General features: G+C 48.5%; 7 protein-coding genes across 7 annotated transcripts; 4 read left to right on the top strand and 3 right to left on the bottom strand.

Moving 5' to 3' along the window:
- Positions 1-291: 291 nt before the first annotated feature.
- Positions 292-6,585, bottom strand: FMAN_03670 (uncharacterized protein; the record flags this gene model as incomplete). Its single annotated transcript, XM_041824448.1, has 1 exon — positions 292-6,585. The coding sequence occupies one exon, from the start codon at positions 6,583-6,585 to the stop codon at positions 292-294; it is 6,294 nt and encodes a 2,097-aa protein (XP_041689927.1).
- A 531-nt stretch (positions 6,586-7,116) lies between these two features.
- On the top strand, positions 7,117-7,980 carry FMAN_03671 (uncharacterized protein; the record flags this gene model as incomplete). The annotated part of the gene is made up of 2 exons (XM_041824447.1): positions 7,117-7,733; positions 7,782-7,980. The coding sequence occupies 2 exons, from the start codon at positions 7,117-7,119 to the stop codon at positions 7,978-7,980; spliced, it is 816 nt and encodes a 271-aa protein (XP_041689926.1).
- Positions 7,981-8,558: 578 nt separating this feature from the next.
- On the top strand, positions 8,559-9,671 carry FMAN_03672 (uncharacterized protein; the record flags this gene model as incomplete). The annotated part of the gene is made up of 2 exons (XM_041824446.1): positions 8,559-8,673; positions 8,731-9,671. The coding sequence occupies 2 exons, from the start codon at positions 8,559-8,561 to the stop codon at positions 9,669-9,671; spliced, it is 1,056 nt and encodes a 351-aa protein (XP_041689925.1).
- A 121-nt stretch (positions 9,672-9,792) lies between these two features.
- Positions 9,793-10,914, bottom strand: FMAN_03673 (putative reductase RED1; the record flags this gene model as incomplete). The annotated part of the gene is made up of 2 exons (XM_041824444.1): positions 9,793-10,077; positions 10,126-10,914. The coding sequence occupies 2 exons, from the start codon at positions 10,912-10,914 to the stop codon at positions 9,793-9,795; spliced, it is 1,074 nt and encodes a 357-aa protein (XP_041689924.1).
- Positions 10,915-12,189: 1,275 nt separating this feature from the next.
- Positions 12,190-13,694, bottom strand: FMAN_03674 (putative O-acetylhomoserine (thiol)-lyase; the record flags this gene model as incomplete). Its single annotated transcript, XM_041824443.1, has 5 exons — positions 12,190-12,942; positions 12,990-13,349; positions 13,405-13,488; positions 13,544-13,598; positions 13,645-13,694. The coding sequence occupies 5 exons, from the start codon at positions 13,692-13,694 to the stop codon at positions 12,190-12,192; spliced, it is 1,302 nt and encodes a 433-aa protein (XP_041689923.1).
- A 675-nt stretch (positions 13,695-14,369) lies between these two features.
- FMAN_03675 (uncharacterized protein) lies at positions 14,370-17,732 on the top strand (the record flags this gene model as incomplete). The annotated part of the gene is made up of 6 exons (XM_041824442.1): positions 14,370-14,613; positions 14,663-14,715; positions 14,763-15,161; positions 15,212-16,742; positions 16,795-17,165; positions 17,220-17,732. The coding sequence occupies 6 exons, from the start codon at positions 14,370-14,372 to the stop codon at positions 17,730-17,732; spliced, it is 3,111 nt and encodes a 1,036-aa protein (XP_041689922.1).
- A 769-nt stretch (positions 17,733-18,501) lies between these two features.
- On the top strand, positions 18,502-19,948 carry FMAN_03676 (putative L-lactate dehydrogenase (cytochrome); the record flags this gene model as incomplete). Its single annotated transcript, XM_041824441.1, has 8 exons — positions 18,502-18,592; positions 18,645-18,678; positions 18,739-19,082; positions 19,137-19,217; positions 19,269-19,310; positions 19,360-19,434; positions 19,489-19,742; positions 19,793-19,948. The coding sequence occupies 8 exons, from the start codon at positions 18,502-18,504 to the stop codon at positions 19,946-19,948; spliced, it is 1,077 nt and encodes a 358-aa protein (XP_041689921.1).
- Positions 19,949-19,965: the final 17 nt, after the last annotated feature.

Genomic DNA, 19,965 nt, shown 5'->3' with positions numbered 1-19,965 from the left:
AAATTATTTACTCCGCCTGTGGAGGGACGACTGACCTTTTAGGTTGATATGGGCTGATAACCCTAACGACTGCGTAACCTCTAAAGCCATTTGTAGAAAACCTGTGCTTATTTGTCAAGGTCTTAGGTCAGATTCTTAGTGTTTGCGTAGCCGCTCTCCCACCTTCCCGTATATACCCGAGCCATTATCAACAGCATACTGTGAGTTGAAGACAGTCATGAGCCAGAAAGGGTCCTATAAAAAAGAGGAACAATTGTCTCTTAACTCAGTTATCGCATTAGAAAATCACCTCTACTCTGATTTAAACAACTCCATAATCTCAAGAGCCCCATTCGCTGCCGCAATATCCAATGCTGTCCGATGCTCCCAATCCTCCACTAAAGGATCTAGCCCTTTACCCATCAAAAGCTTGAACCTTTCCAGTCTCGTGAAGCAACTTCCTTGACATCGGTAACTGGCCACAAGATGAAGTAGAGACTGACCATTTGCGTTAATAGCAGTCCAGTCTACACCGGCCTTTTCGAAGAGCGCCCATAGCACTGGTCGTCTTTCTTCCATGGCTTGTCTCTCAGACTTAGAGGTGTACCTGAACGGAGCCAGGATTCCCTTGTTGGAATCGGTTCTGGGCATGTCAACGTAGAGATCGCCCTTGCGGAAGAAAGAGAAGATAGGTGTCTCGCCCATTTTGTTTCGTGCGTTGATGTCTGCGCCTTTCGAGAGAAGCAACTCCATTGTTGGGTATACAGACCCTTGCCAAACCTCACCACCACGATCATCCACGAGTAGTTTCCATTCCCTCTGCAAAAGAAGATGCAGTGGTGTATTGCGATTTTCATCCTTTACACAAATGTCGTCTCCTGCAGCTATGAGCATTTGGACAAATTCTTCGACTTTTTCGAGGCTGCTCAGATATCCAAATTCATTTCTATCGTCCAGCGCATGGTGTAGTGGTGATCTGCCGCATTTATCGACCTGATCTAAAAGCTCTGGTGCGCGAGCTATAATGTAGTCGAATAGCTCCTTCTTGGAAAGGAGGGTAGATCCTATATGGAAGATATTCCTATCAAAATCATCTCTTGCGTATAAGTCAGCGCCTCTGTCGATCAGTGTTCGAGCTGACTTTGCATCAGCTTTCTCGAAAGCAACATGAAGTAATGGAACACCTGCAGTGTCCCTCAGATCGACGTCAAGGGTCGGATGCTGGAGAATGAGGTCCAAGTATTTCCTTCGGACGCTGTGAGTAAAATTGGGGTTGGCGCTACTTTTATTCAGCACATGAAGACTGAACTTGGCATTTCTCAGTGTCTTATGCGCCACTGTTGTGTGATGGAAGGGAGCATTTGGATTAGCGCCAAACTTGAGCAGTATTTCGACCATGCGGATATACGCCTCACAGTCAATCTCGCTCGCAGTCTCACTATCGATCTCGCTAATCACCATGTCGAGAGGGTGTATCTCGCGAAAAGAGGCAGGAATGTCCACTTTGTAATACATTCTCCATCTCCTTTCGTCTGGACAAGGCGGGCTTGATGGTCTGCAGACATTTGCATCTGCACCAGAAGAGAGTAGCATCTCTACCATACCAACATCTTTGGAGAGAATCGCGGAAGTGAGTAGGGAAGGGTCGACGATAGCTCCATGGTAAATCAGCATCTCGAAGATTGTCTTATTATCAATAACGCGTGCAAGACAAGATTTGCCTTCATAGTCCACGCTATTGGGATCTGCACCAGCCCGTAGAAGCATCTCCGTAGCCTTAGGAGTCCACACAGGTTTCTCGATGTTGCACAAACTGGCCATCAGTGGCGTGAGTCCGCCTGCGTCTCTGCTTTCCAGGTACACGCCTTGCCCGATCAGGTAGGGAAGTGCCTCGCCTGTATGCCACCAGGGATGTTCCCCCCCTCGGGTCAGAACATGAAGAAAGTCGTATTCTGGTGGCTTCCTTTCACCGATTTCGAGACCCTTTGATACTAAAAGCCTGATCACTGGCATGTTAGGCTCTGTGGATTCACATGCAGCACGCATCAGTGAAGATATGCTCTGATACTCCGTCCTCCCAAGGCTGAGAATTGTTTCTGGTGTAAGCAAAGTATCAAGAAGCCTCGCCATGCCATCTTTTGCGAAGTCGACGAGAACGGGTTGCAAGTCTTCAGGTTTGGGAGAAACTTCGTTGATGTAGTTGAGAATAGCGTCATAGCACTTCCATTCCTTAAGGCTGCTTACGTGCCACGGAAACTTGTAGCATTTGCCGCATTCGCATTTCTTTTCGACAAAGTCTTCCTTGAATATCTTTTCTCGTCGTTGTAAGCACTTCTGTACCTCGGGCACGCAAGGCATCTCGCCTCCAACACCCCAAGCCTTTCGTGCTTGTACGAGACACTCTATGGTGTAATCATGGTTTGGGTGATAGGAGAGCCGGTGTTTCTCAACGGGATATAGATTCTCAGCCGTAGCCATCTTAACAGCCTCAGAGATGGCCATATCAAGGAGATGCCAGTTTGGTGTCGCGGCTTTGTCAATGATGAGATCCAAAATTTCCAGTAGCGGTCCCTCGACTGGTGCATACTTGGGCCGTTTTGTATTATCAACAAGCACGGCACCAGAATCAGGACAAGTCTGGGAACGAAACTCCTGCCAGTTATTGGTCTCCTCTTCAATACAAACACAACCACTCAATGCAGAGCCTTCGTACGTCTCCATTTCGACCACCGCACCAGCATTGATGAGAAGCGCAACGGACTGAAAGCGACCAGAGGCGCAAGCGTAGTACAGCGGGGCCCGGCCACAGTTGTCTTTGAGGTTAAGTAGGTTCTGCAGCTCTTCATTGGCTGTTATTTCTCTGAGCCAATCCAGAAGAAGACCAATGGTGTTGCTCTGTCGACCTCGGGATGCGAGATGAAAGACATTCATCCCCTCCTTGGTAACCAGTGTTGCATCAGCACCGAGCTCTAGAAGCCTCCTTGTGAAATCAGTAGAGTAAGTCGACCCGATGTGAAGTGCAGTAACTCCATTGTTGTCTCTCATGTTGACATCTCCAACCTGTTGCAGCAGATACTCAAATAAGATGGTTTTTGAAGCCGGCTGCTTGTACTCGCAGAAGAGATGAAATGGCGTAATTCCTTGGTTATTAGGTTTTGCAGGATCTATACCCAAATCTGTGATGCTTTGCAGAGTCCCTAGTGAGGGTGATCCGAGGGCCTGGTTGGCATATTTTGGCATCGCCTCATGCCATATTGTGTTTCCTTCGCGATCAGTTTGGAGAGGATCAGCTCCAAGCTCGATAAGACGATGTAGAACATCGAAATCCTTGCCATTGCGACAGTTTCGAACTGCAGCGTGCAGTAATGTCCGCCCTTGCTTGTCCGTCACATCAAATCGTGCCCCTAAATCTGCCATGACAGAAATAAAGCTCTCACCCTTCTCAGTATCTGTGTTTTTCGTCATGTCGGCCTGCGAAAATCTGCATTCTACTGCAAATTCCTTGACCAAATCTTCCAAGCTGACATAAACCCTATCGATGATGTTGAAGAGAAGTGTTTGGCCCTTGCTATCCACAGCGTTGATATCAGCTTTCGTAAGCTCAATAAATCTCCTCAAACACGGAGGCGACACAGTGCTGGAGGATTCATCCTGCATAGACAGCCTGTGAACAGCAGCTTCGCCCTTTGTATTGTACAAGTTTGGATCTAATCCGTCTTGCATTAATCTCTTAAGAAGTTGGATCCCTTCAGGACTAGCAAACCCTTTTTCTGTGGAGGCTAAATAGTGCAATGCAGTGTTGCCGTCATCGTCGACACTACGAGCATCGACCCCGAGATCAAGAAGCTGCATAGCACCCTCTAACGATGAGACTGCCTTGGGTCCTCTGGCACATGTTCTCTCTAGTAACCGGTAAAACATTGTTTTGCTCTCTCGATCCCTGGTGTCGACATCCGTCTTGCTGAGTATTATCTTCATGATATCAATATCTTGGGAGGCGTGAAGCGGCGTATCGTTACACCAGTTGATCGCAGTGATGTCCGCTCCAGTCTCAAGAAGAAGTTGTGCCATGAGAGGGATTTCCGCTAGATGAAGTGGCGTATTCTCTGCGCTGTCGATATGGTTGACATCAGCACCTGCATTGATGACTAAATGGAAACACTCTCGGATAGCTTCATCATCAGGTGGATATTTGTTAGGAAAGGCTGAAGCTCGCTTGTAGCTGCTGTATGGATCATTCGATGCACAGTAAGGCGCTGCCAATGCGTGTAGAACGTTGGGTCCCCCCATTTCATCCCGAGAACCACTAAGCGCTCTGCCCTGCTTTATGCTCTCAGCTAGAAGTCTCGGCTTTGGGCGCAGTTGGCAGATGTTTGGGTCTGCACCGGCTTCCAATAGTATAGAGACCATCATGGGATCGACCTGCTTGCACGCCTGGAACAAAGCCGTTGGAGAATCAGCATGATCGTTGATGCCTGCCAGGCCAAGTTCCAAGATCGACCTCATCAATCTCAGGTCCTTGAAGCCATTGATAACCCAACTCAAAGCCTTGTTGGCCTGCTTTTGAGTCTTGATGGATGGTAGAAACAGCTGAGAAACTGTGCTATCGTCGACTAGGAAGGCCTCCTGAATGGGTAACCTCAAGCGAGGTGCTCTCTTTCTCTCCTCCTGCGTCTTCCACGGATCGGCGCCAGCTTCCAATAGACAATCGATGATAGCGGAACGTAGGTTGCCATTTGTTCTGGAACATCCACTTAACGCCCTGTGAAGTGGTGTGCATCCCCTACTGTCGTGTTCGTCCAGTTTGGCGCCATGCCTAACGAGTAAACGGACAATGTCTAGATTTCCGTCATCCACCGCCTGGTGTAATGGAGGGTAAGTCTCTAAGTATCCATGAAACTTGAGTGCTTCCTCACCACAAAATCCAAGTAGACTGTCAATAAAACTAGTCAACCCTAGCTTTATGCCGAACATCAAAACCTCTGTTTCAAGGGGAGCTTCCAGATCACGGTGCCTTTGGAAGCCATTTTCCCAACAAGGTTTCTCTGCCAGGGTAGCTAGTAGCTTTACATGTTTTGGAATCATGAGCATTGAAAGGATTCTGTTGTTTGTTTCTTCCTGCGCAAAGTCTCGCTTAGCAGCTTCGTTGGTGTGAATATACCAGTTTTGCATCGCGTAGTTCAAAAAAGGCGGTAAATCTTGGTTCGTTGACATAATAATCTCGATGACGCGGCCGTAATCCTGAAACTTGATCTTGTCTAAATGGCCTGAGCTAAGATATGACACGCAGAGGTTTGCGAGAAGATCGTGTGTCGGGCCAGGCTCAAACACGGGGATCTCGTTATCATCCGGAGATCGGTCAAGTCCGAAGAGATACTCAGTCAAAGAATGATGAACGACGCGAACAGTTTCGTCAGGAAGGACTTCCAGTAATGGTCCACAACAAGTCCGAACATAGTTCTTGATAATTCCGGTGTCTCGACCATATTGGGGCTGGGTTTCTCTGATACAGTCGGATATCTCAAGAAGACGCAATGGTCGAGTAGCATGAGTGACAAGTTGCAAGACGAGCATTTGCAGTCCTTCTGGGAGTCCGGTACGGTCCATATGCTCACTGAAGAGATTTCTATACATGTCTGATAGGCTGATGGGCATTCTTCCAATGCTCTCCAGTATTTCCGCCTCAGATTCGGTTTGTAGCTCAGAAATTTGGTCCATGGCCAACTTGGCATATAGAAACAACCCATCGGCCTTCTTGAAAACTGTTTTCTTGATTGAAACTCTGGTCTCAGGCAATAGCTTGGAGGCATCGAGTCGATGTTCAAGATAGGTAGATATATCGGGATCGATAGCTTTCTTATCTAGACGAATGTCCAAAAGCTTCAAGTTTCGCACCATCTTCCCAATCGTCGAAATAGGACGGCTTGTAATTATGAGTTTGATTCTATCAGGGTGCATGTTGCCCAATTGATCAATAAACTGCAAGAAACCTTCCAAGGCATTACCGTCCATCTCATCCAGGGCATCGACAACGCAGTAGGCCCTGGGCATGCTTTTCAGGGCAAGTCGAACGAGATGCCACAGCTCAACCAAGGACAGATCGTCAACAAAGTCGAGACAGATGGGCTGAGAGATCAGATTCCTTATGGCCAGTTGTAGAGGAGGACTAAGGGGTAGGATCTGAGCGAGCCAGTCGCGGAGGGCAGACTCGGGGCGATGGTTGGATCGGATGGTGTGACGAAAGAAAAAGTACAGAACTGGGCAATCTTCGGATGAGAGGCAATGGATCAGTGTTGAGGCAAGGACCGATTTGCCCGTGCCGGGAACACCCCGAATCCACAGAATACCATCATTGCGGCCATTATGCCATTGTTGAAATATGGGAGAATCGAGGAGCCACTGGCTAGTGCCCTTCAAATGACAGCTACTATGCTTCTTCAGCTCACTACCATCTCCTTCATACCTGGTTGGTCTGAGCCAGTCATACAATCTCTTCAAAGTGGCCTCGTCTTGGGGCAGGATGTTAGACTGGTCATAGTCGGCAATAGCCAACCGATCGACGACTACGACGTCGTCTAGCGGAAGATCAAGTTCGTCCAGCAACATAGCAAGTAACCCTAGGAGGTGTAGCAAAATAGTATTTCAATCGTCAGTGTTAGCTTGAGATCGGATGATTCTTTTGCAGATTTGTGCCATGTTACAAATAACCACACTGCGCCGTAGGGTTATTATATGTCAGATTATATTTAATCTCGTGATATAGCCCGTTAGGCAGAAGGCTTGGCATGATGGATGGCCCAATGAGCTTTTAGAGTGTCAAACAGAGAAACCCCGCTAATTTATGTAATACAGCTATACTCTCTGACATCTGCAAGATCTCTGCTAGATGAAGAAGAGAGTTCCCGGCCATATCGATATGGTTTTAATGGTTATAACTCATAGTAGTGGCGCGTTAGCGCTAGCGCTGTTCAATTTCGCCTGAACGTACAGTATGACATCATAGTCCATAGCCGATCCCTATACTGAATGAGGCAAATCAAAGAACTGACCCTGACTACCAATCACGCGGTATAAATACAGCGTATTGGCAATTTCAAGTCTGGAGCTTAATGTATTATCTCCCGCAACGCATCTACCATGGAGAAGTTTATTTATCCATTGAACCCACCTAATCGGTTTCGCGACAATGGCAAACAGATGCAGGTTCTGTGTCTCGGCCTCTCACGAAGCGGCACAGATTCACTACGCTCTGCCCTGAGGATCCTCGGATATAGTGACGTATACCATGGGTTCGTCATTACGTCACACCAGCGCGAAGACTGCGCATTCTGGGTTCCCCTAATGCGTCGGAAGCTCAGAAATCCCAATTTCAGAGAGTCAATCGACTTTGACTCTGTTCTTGGAAACTGTGAAGCGGTCACCGATGGGCCCGCTAATGTCTTCGGCCATGAGCTTTTAACCTACTACCCCAATGCCAAGGTCATTATCAACCGACGCCGACATGTAGATGACTGGTATAGCAGTATGAAGAAGACGTGTCTCGAGGTGTTTAGCTGGCCTATGTGGGTGCTTAGCTGGTTTGATACGAGTATCTGCTGGCTCTGGTGGAATTTTGAACTTGTGATGAAAGAATACTATAAAGGCGACTTCGAAAAATTCGGCAAAGAAACGTTTAAAAACCACTATAAGGATCTCGAAAGCAGATTAACCAAGGACGAAAGGCCCTTCCTGGATTGGACCGTCGAAGATGGATGGTGAGTTTACTATATAATTTACCGTCAAGCCGCGTCTAACATAGATAGGGAGCCCCTTTGCAAATTTCTTGAGAGGCCCACTCCAGATGTTCCATTTCCGAATGGTAATAAAGGAAGCGGTCAGTTCCAGGATAACATGCAACAAGCCACGAGAGATATCGTAGCAAACGCGTTGCGGAATATGACACTTTGCTTCACACTGCTTTTGTCGACTACTCTTGCATTTATTCTTACAAGGAACCTGTAGCATCTTGTTAGCTAGTGCTAAAGCTGTAGATGGATTATATTATTGTTTATCTCGAGCTGTTAGCAGATCTATAGGTTCCGCCATACCCAGGAATAGAGTAGCTTTACCGCACCCACTTTAACTTCGTATCATTTTGTCACAAGTCGGAGTCGGTGAAGAGCCAGTGAAGAACCGGTGTATGAAAGCTCATAATATGCGTGTATGTGATTAGTGAACATCCCGTGCGACGGATCCCGCAGCGTGGTCTCCGGGACTGCTTACTAAAATGAGTGCCAATCGAAGTCTGTTTTGATGCCCTTACACGCTTACCAATCAAGACGGAAAGTATACGTGGCCTGGATATACGGATCTAGCACTCGCGCCTTTGACGGAACAGGGCATCAAAACTTTCTAGAACGTGTGTCGGCTGTGAGATGGTTTGCGAATTAGTAAGAGGATAAATCTGATAAAGCTTCCTGGTCACCATGGCGTGACAGAGTAAGCCACTAATGGGAGCGATGTTATTCTTGTATAAATTCACACTTTTCCTCTGCTTCTATCCCCACCTTCATTCAACGGATTCAAAAGCGCGAACAACAATGTCTCAAAAAGCTCTTTTACTTGAGGAGGTGGGTAAGCCACTAACCTTGGGGCACCGGACAATTCCAGAGCCTGGTAAGAACCAGCTACTGGTCAAGGTCCTCGTTGCGGGCCGTAAGTTTCAAGAACACGTTTACCTACGGAGAAGACTCGAGACTGAATGAACCTTAGTAAATCCTCATGACCAGAGAACCCGCGATGATGGCCTCTTCGTCACCAGCATGCCATATGTCATTGCTAGCGATATTGTCGGCGAGGTAGTAACTGTCGGAACCGGAGAGCACTCGGCCAAGTTCACACTTGGAGAGCATGTATTTGGTCACACGTATGCTGAGGGGGGCTTCAACAATGACTTCAACGCCGCTCAGCAATATGCCCTCGTTGATGCGAGGTTCGTAGGCAGAGTTGCTGGCAGTGGGCTGAACGACGATGAGGCATCAACAATTCCTGTTATAGTTTTGGCTGCCTTTATCGCCCTATTTACTCCCTCCGGTCTTAGCATTCCAGCCCCTTTCACATCTGAGGCCAAGTCATTTGACTATTCTAACATCAGCCTTCTCGTCATTGGAGGTGGCTCTAACACGGGACGAGCCGTTGTCGAACTTGCAAAGTTGGCAAGAATAGGTCAAATCATCGCCGTCGCTGGTGGCCAGAACGAAGAAAAGCTCAAGGCCATTGGAGCTACCCATGTTATCGACCGAAGAGCTCCTGATGTGCTGGACCAGATCCGAGCCATCGCTGGAGATGAGTTAATCTACGCTGTTGACACGGTCAATCCTGGCCTGGGTCAAGAACTTGGTATCGCAGCACTATCAAACCAGACAAAGGGAACCTTGATCACTCTCAGACGACCAGACGGAGACTTTGACGCTGGTCGAATAGGACCCAAAGCTGCCGGATATGAGAGGCGGCTTGTGTTTGGGGTATCCCCGATCCACCCGGAGCTGACTACGAGATTCTGGGAAGAGGTTCCTTGTTGGTATAAGGAGGGGAACCTTCATCCGAGTAGCTTTGAGATTATTACAGGTTTAGATGTGGATGCGGTGAACAAGGCGCTGGATAAGTATCGGGATGGCAATGGAGTCAAGATGAACATCCACCCTTGGGAATGAACATCTACAACCGTTCTCTAGCGACAAGATTGGAGAAAGACATATTTTACTTTTTCATTCATGAATATACACCCATATTTAACCATTGCCCTCGTCCTTTCATCCCAGTACTCGCTCACATTTAAGCGTCGCTTATCTTGAGCACTGTCTTACCATGGCTTCCACCAGTGAACATGGACAAGAACGCCTTGTCAGCCTGCTCAATGCCTTCAAACTGAGTATAGCGAGACTTGATCTTCCCCTCTGAAACCCACTTTGGCATAGTAGCCTTGAAGCTCTCAATGTTGTCAGTGTAGATGTTGTCATCCCAGAAGATGAAGCCCTGGATCTTGATGCGACGGCGGAAGATCTCTGATAGGTTGGTGACTCCATACTGCTCTTCGACAGGCTTGTTGTACTGAGATGCCTAGATAATGTGAGCGAGTTGAGCCGGCTAATTGGAGGTGAGACTTACTGTTCCACAGCTGATGATGCGGCCGAACCACTTCATGTTCTCGATGGCAGCTTGGAAATGATCACCGCCGACATTCTCAAAAACAACGTCTAGTCCATCTGGTGCAAGACGTTTGAGAGCCTTGCCAACTGGTTCCTTTCGGTAATTGAAGCCGACATCTGCACCAAGCTCGTTGACGACGTAGTCAAGCTTGTCGTCAGAACTCACACTGGCAATAACTTTCATGCCCTCGATCTTGGCCAGTTGAACGACAACTTCTCCAACAGAGCTTGATGCAGCGTTAACCCAGATTGTCTCACCCTTGACAGGCTTGACGAGGCCGTAGAAGGAGTTCCAAGCAGTCATGCCAGCCAGACCAAGAGTACCAACGTAATGCTTGACATCAAGGTTGTAATCGTTTGAGACTTTCCAAACAAGCGGTGATGCCATAGCTCTAGCATCAATGAGCTCTTTAGGGACAATTCCGTACTCAGCGATAGGAAGACTACCCGCGATTAAGCTGCCCTCCTCAAAAGCATCGTTGTCTGAGTGGATGACTTTGGCAATTGAGAAGTTTGTGATGGGCTCGTTGACTTCATAGCCAGGTACGTAGTCGACGTTGCCAGCTCCTCGCATGCGATCTCTCTGATGGGGATCGAGACCAGCTGTGAGGGACTTGATGACGAGACCTCCAGGTGGTGCGACTAGGCTCAAGGGTCGATCCTCGAAAGCGGTATGGACGCCTGGCTCTGGTAGGCTCGAGGGAGACTTTTTGAAGACCCATGTCCTGTTTGAGACATCGCCGCCCATGGTTGTGATTGTGAATACAAAAAGAAACGAGAGATCAACGAGAATATTGCTGTTAGTTCTTGATTGCGATAATCACTGTTGGTCTTCTCATCGTGCCTCTGTTATAGTGCTACATTGTCTCGCGGCTTGTGAATCTGGGGTGCATTGTCTTTGATACTCTCAGTGGAGGATGCACTAACTTACAGCGCCACCTCGGAGCCTTTCAGGTCCTCCGAAACCATGACCCGATATGTGTATAGCGGCCGCAAACACATAGCTTGAGATTCATTTTCTGCAATCCATACCGGAAGGATCTCACTCTTGCATTTATCCGGTCGCAATGTAAAGTAAACTGTTGGTGTCATTTCATCTGCTAAGTTACAAAATCCCGGAAGCTTATGCTTCAGTGGGTTGGCGTGCAGCTGATAGTGGAGAGTCACAAAGTCTTTCTCCGATTGGTTGTAGGTCGGTGTCTTCGGTCCTCGGCGGAAGTTCATAGTGGAGCTCCGGTCACCGTCCGTAAGAAGTCCATCTTCGGTTCTCGGACGTATCCAGCCAAAGTCCCAATGCCGCAGATCGTAATCATGCATGTAGGTGTCCGGTATGCATTACCGGCACTTGCCAATCTTGTAGTAGTGGACTCTGCCGTCGACTACCAGCCTTTTTTGTGAGCTGCGCAAGGCATCCGTTATGTTGTCGTTTGATTTGGACTCAATTCGTTTCTCATGGATGTGCGAAGGCCCGAGAGACCACTAAGCATACCGGTTGAAAAGTATATTGAACAACTGAAGAGACCTAGAGGTGAAGATGAGAGAACTCTGGAGACTCACACATTGGTAATCTTGTATCATGATAAAAGAAATGGGCAGCTAGAGCTCTAGAGTGAATGAAGTGCGAGACAGCCATTTATTTATTAGACCTTCAGACAGCCAGCTCGTAAGGAGATGCTTTAGTAAAGATGTTGATTGTCGGTGCTCCGTAGAGATAACGTCAAGATATGACGATCTTTCCCACCGAAGGCTATCTCCGATTGTGCGTAATCTCGTATCATGCCATCTAGAGTCTGGCTCGTTATTGTCAATGTTTATCTGGAAGATGATAGTATCAAATAGAATCTGACTGAGTATCTATCAATTGCGAGACATGCTGGTGACATCATGGCAATCGAACAGTTTATGATCGTAGATACGAATTGCCCCGACGACATCTAATCGCATTGAAACGTGTATATATAGCAACCCTTTCCGCCACTTTTCTACCTATCTGAGTGCAAAGTCCACCAAGACCACCACGACGCTAAGATCCATATGCCTTCTGGAAAGATTGCTCAAAATCGGCAATGATATCATCAACATGCTCAATTCCAACAGAGATACGAATCATATCCTCCGTCACACCAGAAGCGAGCCTCTCATCCTCGGACAACTGTTCATGTGTTGTAGACCAAGGGTGAATAGCAAGACTCTTAGCATCACCCACGTTGGCAAGGTTAGACACGAGCTTGAGACCATCCACGACCTTGCTTCCAGCTGAAGCATCTCCCTTGACTCCGATACTCAGCATAGCGCCAAATCCTCGTGTGAGATACTTCTTGGCCTGGGAGTATGTCGGATGAGACTCAGAACCTGGCCAGAGAACCCAGCTCACATTGGGACTGGACTCAAAGTACTTGGCCAACTTTTCTGTGTTTTGCGCATGGCGCTCAGCTCGAAGACCGAGAGTCTCGATACCGAGGAGGAGTTGCTGTGCGGAGAAAGGGCTGAGGCACGCGCCAATGTCCCGAAGCATCTCAACGCGGATTCGAGTGATGAAGGTAGCAGGACCGAAAGCCTCCCAGTACTTGAGGCCGTGATACGAGGGTGAGGGTTCAACCATCTCAGGGAAGCGGTCTGAGTGCTTGTTCCAGTTGAAGCGGCCGCTGTCAACAATCACTCCACCAATTGTAGTACCATGTCCACCAATCCACTTGGTCGCAGAATGGACAACGATGTCGGCGCCATGCTCAATAGGACGGATATAATAGCCACCTGCACCAAGAGTGTTGTCGACCTTAGTCCAGTCAGCTCTACTCAACTAGACATGAACGACCAACTTACGACGAGGGGGATACCGTGCTCATGAGCGATCTTGGCGATGCCTTCAAAGTCAGACACGACGTAATCGGGGTTGCTCATGCTCTCGACATAAATAGCACGAGTTTGGTCATCAATAGCAGCAGAATAGTCCTCAAGCTTTCCGCTTCGCACAAACTTGGTCTTGATGCCAAACCGGGGGAGCAGCACGTTAAGCTGGTTGTATGTGCCACCGTACAGATGCGAGCTGGCCACAATGTTATCACCAGCCTTGGCGAGAGTGGCGATGGTGAGGAACTGAGCAGCTTGACCAGAGGAAGTGGCAGCAGCGGCAATGCCGCCTTCTAGAGCAGCAATTCGCTTCTCGAAAACATCAACAGTAGGCTGAGGTGATATGATAAGTCAGTTCATTAAGTTAGGGATTATTCGGGTTACTCACGTTCATGAGACGACTGTAGATGTTGCCGAGCTCCTTGAGACCAAAGAGGCGCGCGCCATGAGCAGAGTCGTTGAAAGTGTAGCTCTAGGTAAGAGTCAGATGCTGGGTCTATCAGAGTTTAGGTTTGGGCAAGACTGACAGATGTCGCATAGATGGGAACGGCAGTGGACCTCGTGTGAGGATCCGGTGTGTATCTACTAGGGTTAGAGTCTGACGAGACAATATCCAGGGGAGTCATACCCAGCATGGAGCTGAAGGGTCTCAAAGTTCTGAAAGACTTGCTCTGCCATTTTGGATAACTTTTGTTGAAGGATATGAAGTACAAGAAAGGGAAAGAGAAAGTTTGCTAGTGTTGTCCTGATCGAAGGAGAATATCATTGAACAGAGGTCTTTAATATGACAAACATTTGCGATCCGGTTGGGAGGCCTTTGCTCGGCTCAAGATAAATTTCGTATTGTGTCAGATCGGCCGGGATCTTCAGTCCGGCTCCGTTACCGAACGCCGCCAAGCGGAGCAATCGGACACTTCCTTATGGATCCTCATGCACGTCAGCTCCGGTCCGGTCTACGTAAAAGCTTCCGACGACCAATCGCATCTTCGTGATGATTCCGTTTACGCTGATTTGAATCATGAATATGACAGATTCAATTCAGTGAAAGATAGCGGAATATGGCCGAGAAAAGGTTCCGTTCGGTTGCTTGTTAAGTAACGTGCAGATCAACAACCTCGGTTTGCAAACGAGGTCCGAGAAGCGCAGCATTCGATGGCACTACAACACTGCAGCACGTAGGATATGGGATTGTACAAGTAGGATAAGGCCCAAGGCACGTCTCTGGCTCGATTAGTATTCTGTTGAAGCCATACCCTGCTTAGCTGTCATTCTCAGTTCGATATCTCTATGCAAAAGATAGCAAAGCAAGCAATACTCTCTCTCACATCTCTCGTAAAGTCTTCTCCCAACGCCATGGGTTCAATCTCCCACTTGCCCGCGTACGGCCATAGGCTTCTCCCCGTGGTAATCGACGAGATCGCACGGGACGAGCCTGATCGCGTGCTTTTCTACACTCCCCGTAACGGACAACCGTCGCAAGGATATGATGAAGTCACCACCAAGATCTTTGCCAACTCTATCAACCGGCTTTGCGGGTGGCTCGACTACCAACTTGAATCGCCAACGGTATCTAAAACCATTGCCTACATTGGTCAAAGTAAGTTGGCTTTGCTATCCTACTGCAGGCAGCTGCTGATGAGCTTCAGATGACCTGAGATATTTCATCATGATGATTGCTTCCACAAAGCTGGGACATAGAGTAAGGTCCCAAGTTTCTCATTAAATATGTATTCTCTAACTGATGAGCTGCTACTCTCATCCCCACGGAACAGTGTTGAGGGACACGTGTCACTGATCAAGCAGTCTGGCTGCGAGTTCTGGATCGCTTCATCTGGCCTGGACCACCACGGATTCCTCCAAGACCTCCAGATCCCAAGCGTTGAAGCTCCAGAATTATCCCAGCTCCTAGATCCAACCCCCGTCAAACCCTGTGTCTATCGAAAGTCCTGGAACGAAGGAAAGTCAGACGTTCTTGCGCTGCTTCACACCTCCGGCTCTACCGGCCTTCCTAAACTGGTGCCAGTATATCTCGAGACCGCTGCTACTGTTGATGGCTTCCATCTCATGGAACCTACGAATGGAAAGAGGCCGACTGGTGTTGAGTGGACTGGCACGAGACAGTTGTGCGCTATGCCTCTGTTCCACGTAAGTATCGTCTTCTTGTACCTGGAGCAGGTTCTGACGTGTGTATTTAGGTTGCTGGAATCTGTCTCGGTCTGTACTCAGCCGTCTTCTTCAACTGGACCGTTGTTCTCCCATCTGTAGGGCCCATCATGCAGCATGTTATCGAAGACGCCCTTGACCATATCACACTTGACTCAGCCTTTATCTCACCCAGTGTCCTACAGGACATCTCTAAGTCTCCCCGTGTGATTGAGAAGCTGTCGAAGCTCAAATTCATCACGTCAGCTGGAGGACCTATTCCTCAGTCTGTCGGCGATTTGATTCACCCACGTGTACCCATCATGCAAACAATGGGCATGACAGAGGGCCAATGGCTTGCATCCGTGGTCACGCACCCTGCTGAGTGGGCTTACTACCATTTCCATCCAAGGACGGGCGTTGAGATGCGCCCTTACTCCGAAGAATTGTCTGAGCTGGTCTTTGTGCAGAACCCTAAGCTTACTGCCACCCAACCTGTCTTCAAGACGTTCCCTGAGCTTGATATCTGGGAGACTAAGGATTTGTACTCACGACACCCGAAACATCCTGACCTCTGGAAATATGAGATGCGACGTGACGATCTGATCATTCTATCCAACGGAGAAAAGTTTAATCCTCTTGCTGCTGAGGGAAAGCTCATCAGTCATCCATGGATTGCTGCCGCTTACCTCACTGGCCGTGGCCGGTTCCAAACAGCTGCTCTTCTGTACCCTGATGAGACCAGCCTCGACAAATCAGACGACACCATCATCGACAACGCCTGGCCAACATTTGAAGGAGTTAACAAGTCTCTTCCAGCGTTTGCTCAGATTCATCGTGACTTTGTCAAAATCGTTCGGACTCCATTTCCTCGTACTCCAAAGGGCACCCTCGCTCGCAATGAAACAGAGAAAGCATTCACTCCCGACATCAACGCTATCTACGACAAGTCCACCCATGGTAAGCCTTCTGTTCACATCAACGGAACAACCCAAGATGTAGTCCGTTCCGGCATTCGAGAGGCGATTGAAGCTGTGTCTGGATTGGTTGACCTCAAGGACGATGACAACATCTTCACCAGAGGTTTCGACTCACTTCATGTCATCCGCCTTGCAGGACTTCTGAGTTCTGCTTTCGATCAGCCTATCGAAGTTGAAGCGGGTACTATCTATGCGAACCCAACCATTTCGCAGCTTGCCCAGTCTGTGCGGTCCCATCTTGAACACGGACCCCAGGACAAGATCCACCACAGCCAAGTCACTCGGGAGATGCTTGCAAAGTACGCTCAGGCTTTCGAACCACCACGCGAGGCGAAGGAGCACATCGTTATCACAGGTACAACTGGAGAGATTGGTTCATATCTTCTTGATGTTCTCTGCAACAACGACAAGGTTGCCAAGGTTTGGTGCTTGAACCGCAGCGCCGATGCCTTCCAACGCCAAGTAGACTCAGCTAAGTCCAAGGGCCTTTCATCAACCTGGCAAAGTAAGGCCAAGTTCGTTCGCTACGACGTTGCAGCAGAGAACATCGGCTTGGGTCAGGATGATCTTCAAGAGATCAAGAATCAAGCCACCGCTATCATACGTAAGCCCAGCAATTCACATAAAAATCCAGTAGAGGCTAATCTGGACTATAGATAACGCTTGGGAGGTCAACTTCAACCTCCCTCTCTCTTCCTTCGAGCCTCAGTTCGTCGGTCTCCAGAGTCTTGTCGAAATGTGCCGAGCGGCTCGTCATAAGATCCGCTTCTTCTTTGTATCGTCCATCAGTGCTGCCATGAACTGGCCATCTGAACTCTTGGGCCCCGTACCAGAGGCAAGCATTCCCCAATTTGATGCACCGATCAACGGATATGGTTCATCTAAGCTTGTAGCTGAGCACCTGCTCAGCAAGGCTGCGCGAGCTGGTGTCTTGAGTCTTTCAGTTCTACGAGTTGGCCAAGTTGCTGGTCCGGTCAAGACTCTTGGCGAGGGTAGCATTTGGACTCGACGTGATTGGGTTCCCGCCGTGAGCTTTTACCTATCTTGTCTTGGTTAATCCCTAGCTCACAGCCCCTTTTAGATCATCGATGCTTCCGTCCATCTGCGAGCTCTACCACTAGATCTCGGATCGGCAAGCATTTTAGACTGGATCCCCATTGATCTCCTAACAGAGGTCATTGGGCAGCTCGTGGTCCCCGTGAATGCAGTTATTGGGCAAGAGAATTACTACAATCTACTGAACCCTCGAACACCCAGCTGGATAGATACTCTGCCTGGTCTTAAGGCTCATCTTGAGGCTTCATTCTCGGACAAGTTTGAGATTATTCCTCTACAAGAATGGATCGGCCGTCTGCGAGGTGCAGAGAAGGCCATCGTGAAGGAGGTCCACAAAGGATCATCCGAGACTGCGAGGAGGGCTCAAAGTGGTCTCAAGTTGCTGGCCTTTTTTGAGATGCTGGCATCTGGAAAAGAAGGTTCTCAAGGTCTTGAATGGTCCAAGGGTAACACATTGGCACAGAGTTCGATCTTGGCTTGCATGGAGCCTGTATCATCAGCCTGGTTTGACACTTGGTTGACACAATGGGGCTATTGAGTTTAGTGTTATGTCAGTCTTTCGGATGAATGACTTATTACATATAACTGTTATCTATTAAATCTCTTTGATCTTTTCTCACGTTGCGAATTGTGGATGTTACGTACTGCCTACTTGTGGATAATATGTTTATCTATCCTGAACTAACGACATCTACAATGACATAATACCATTACCAAAGCGATACGAAATTACCGTCAGACGACATCATGATCGACATGTCAGCACTTGGCCATCTTATTCGGGACCCGTCGCCGCGATCCTTCAGGCTTCTTCGCCGTGAGAGTCAGCATCGTAAGAAAATATCTCTTCTGAGGAAAGGTCTGCTTTGATTGATTAGATGTAAAAGATAAAAATAACTTTCCGACTAGTGTCGTGACTTGTGCATTAGCTTACGGAAGTCTCCCGACGTAACCGGGCTCAGGGTGAGATCGGACGTCCGACATTGCATGACCTGACCCCACATGAGCAGGTTGTCTTCGGAGGTTAATCCGGCCCCGGAAGTCAATCTGTTGAGCCGGTCTCCGTCGGAGACACTCTGTATATCATGATTGAGTTTCGGAAGATTTACGGCGATGCAACCGACTTAAACATACGATGTATTCACCAGATGTTCACCTGTTGAGTGCATTTAGATGTTGCACTCAGAAAACCTGTCATATAAACCTGGATAGTACCTATTGCAGCGGGTTGCATTTTACTTGAATATTTCACTGACCAAACACCGTGATTCATGTCTCGTACCAGTCTGCCCATCCAACCCGCCAAGATGTCTGACGCCACATCCTCCAAGCCGCAAATCTTCTCGATCCAGGACCTCAAGCAGGCCGCATCGGACAAGATGTCTCAGATGTACAGAGGTGCGCTCCAACCTGGCCCTCCGATCTCGGCATCGTCAGCTAATGCTTGCAGACTACTACAACGGCGGGGCCATGGATAACATCACGTAAGTTGCACTCAAACGCTTGTTAAGCTTTCGGTTCCTGAAACACTTACGCGGACTTAGTCTGGCGAGTAATGAGGCTGCGTTTGACCGGTACTTGCTTCGTCCTCGCGTTCTCCGTAATGTTTCAAACATTGATATGACTACTACCCTCTGGGGCACCAAGGCAGCGTTGCCTCTCGGTGTCTCTCCGTCGGCGATGCATCGTCTTGCGCATGCTGATGGAGAGGTCGGAACTTCGAAAGCCTGTGCTGCGCGCCACGTACCCATGATTCTGTCAGCTCTGTCTAACGATACCCTCGAGGATGTATCTGGACAGAGTTCGGATGGATCGACACCCTATGCTATTCAGGTTAGCCCGTTCAAGAATCGGCAGATCACCACCAACTTGCTCAACCGTGCCAAAGGTTAGTTTTCGTACTTGCAGCTCTCTAAGAACCTTATTAATGAACTTGTTCCAGCTGCCGGGTATAAAGCTGTTGTATTGACAGTGGATGCTCCCATGTTTGGCAGGAGATTGGATGATCTGCGAAATGGCTTCAGTGTCCCTCCAGGATTTAGCTTTCCTAACTTGAGCGCTCAGACCCAGTCAGGCTCTGGTGGATTGGGTGGCGGTATTCCCGACCTCTCCTTTGGTATGTGGATACTTTTGGATGCGTGATGGTGCTCACTAACATGCTCCAGATACCGGTGCGACTTGGGAAGAAAAGATTACATGGATGAAAAGCCAGACTGACCTTGAGATTTGGGTCAAGGGAGGTGGGGACACAGTCTTGGTGAATGTCAAAGACCCATACTGACCAGCACGTCTAGTTACATCTCCCCTAGACGCCCAGATTGCCATAGAGCAGGGCGTTGATGGTATCATCATCTCAAACCACGGAGGTCGACAGCTAGATACTACCCCAGCAACAATCGACATTCTCCGCGAGATCGCACCTATTGCCAAGGGCAAGACGCGCATTGCCATCGATGGTGGCTTCCGGCGTGGCTCCGATATTTTCAAGGCTGTTGCGCTCGGTGCCGACTTTGTCTTTGTCGGCAGAATCGCCATCTGGGGCCTTGCTGTAAGTTTCACAACTGTTAATTTTGATGCATCAGCTAATTAATGTTGTAGTATGATGGTTCCAATGGTGTTGGCCTGGCACTGGACTTGCTCATCAACGAATTCAAGCTGTGTATGGGACTTGCTGGATGCAGCAAGATTAGCGATATTACCCCGGCTCATCTGTCCATCCTGAACGCAAGAGGCGTGTTGGAGAGTGTGTACTAGAAGCGAGAATGCGGCTA

Source organism: Fusarium mangiferae (genome assembly GCF_900044065.1).
Source record: "Fusarium mangiferae strain MRC7560 genome assembly, contig: FMAN_scaffold017, whole genome shotgun sequence".
Classification (NCBI taxonomy): domain Eukaryota; kingdom Fungi; phylum Ascomycota; class Sordariomycetes; order Hypocreales; family Nectriaceae; genus Fusarium; species Fusarium mangiferae.
Note: the sequence above shows the minus strand (reverse complement) of the source record. Positions and strands in the feature narration are given on the sequence as shown.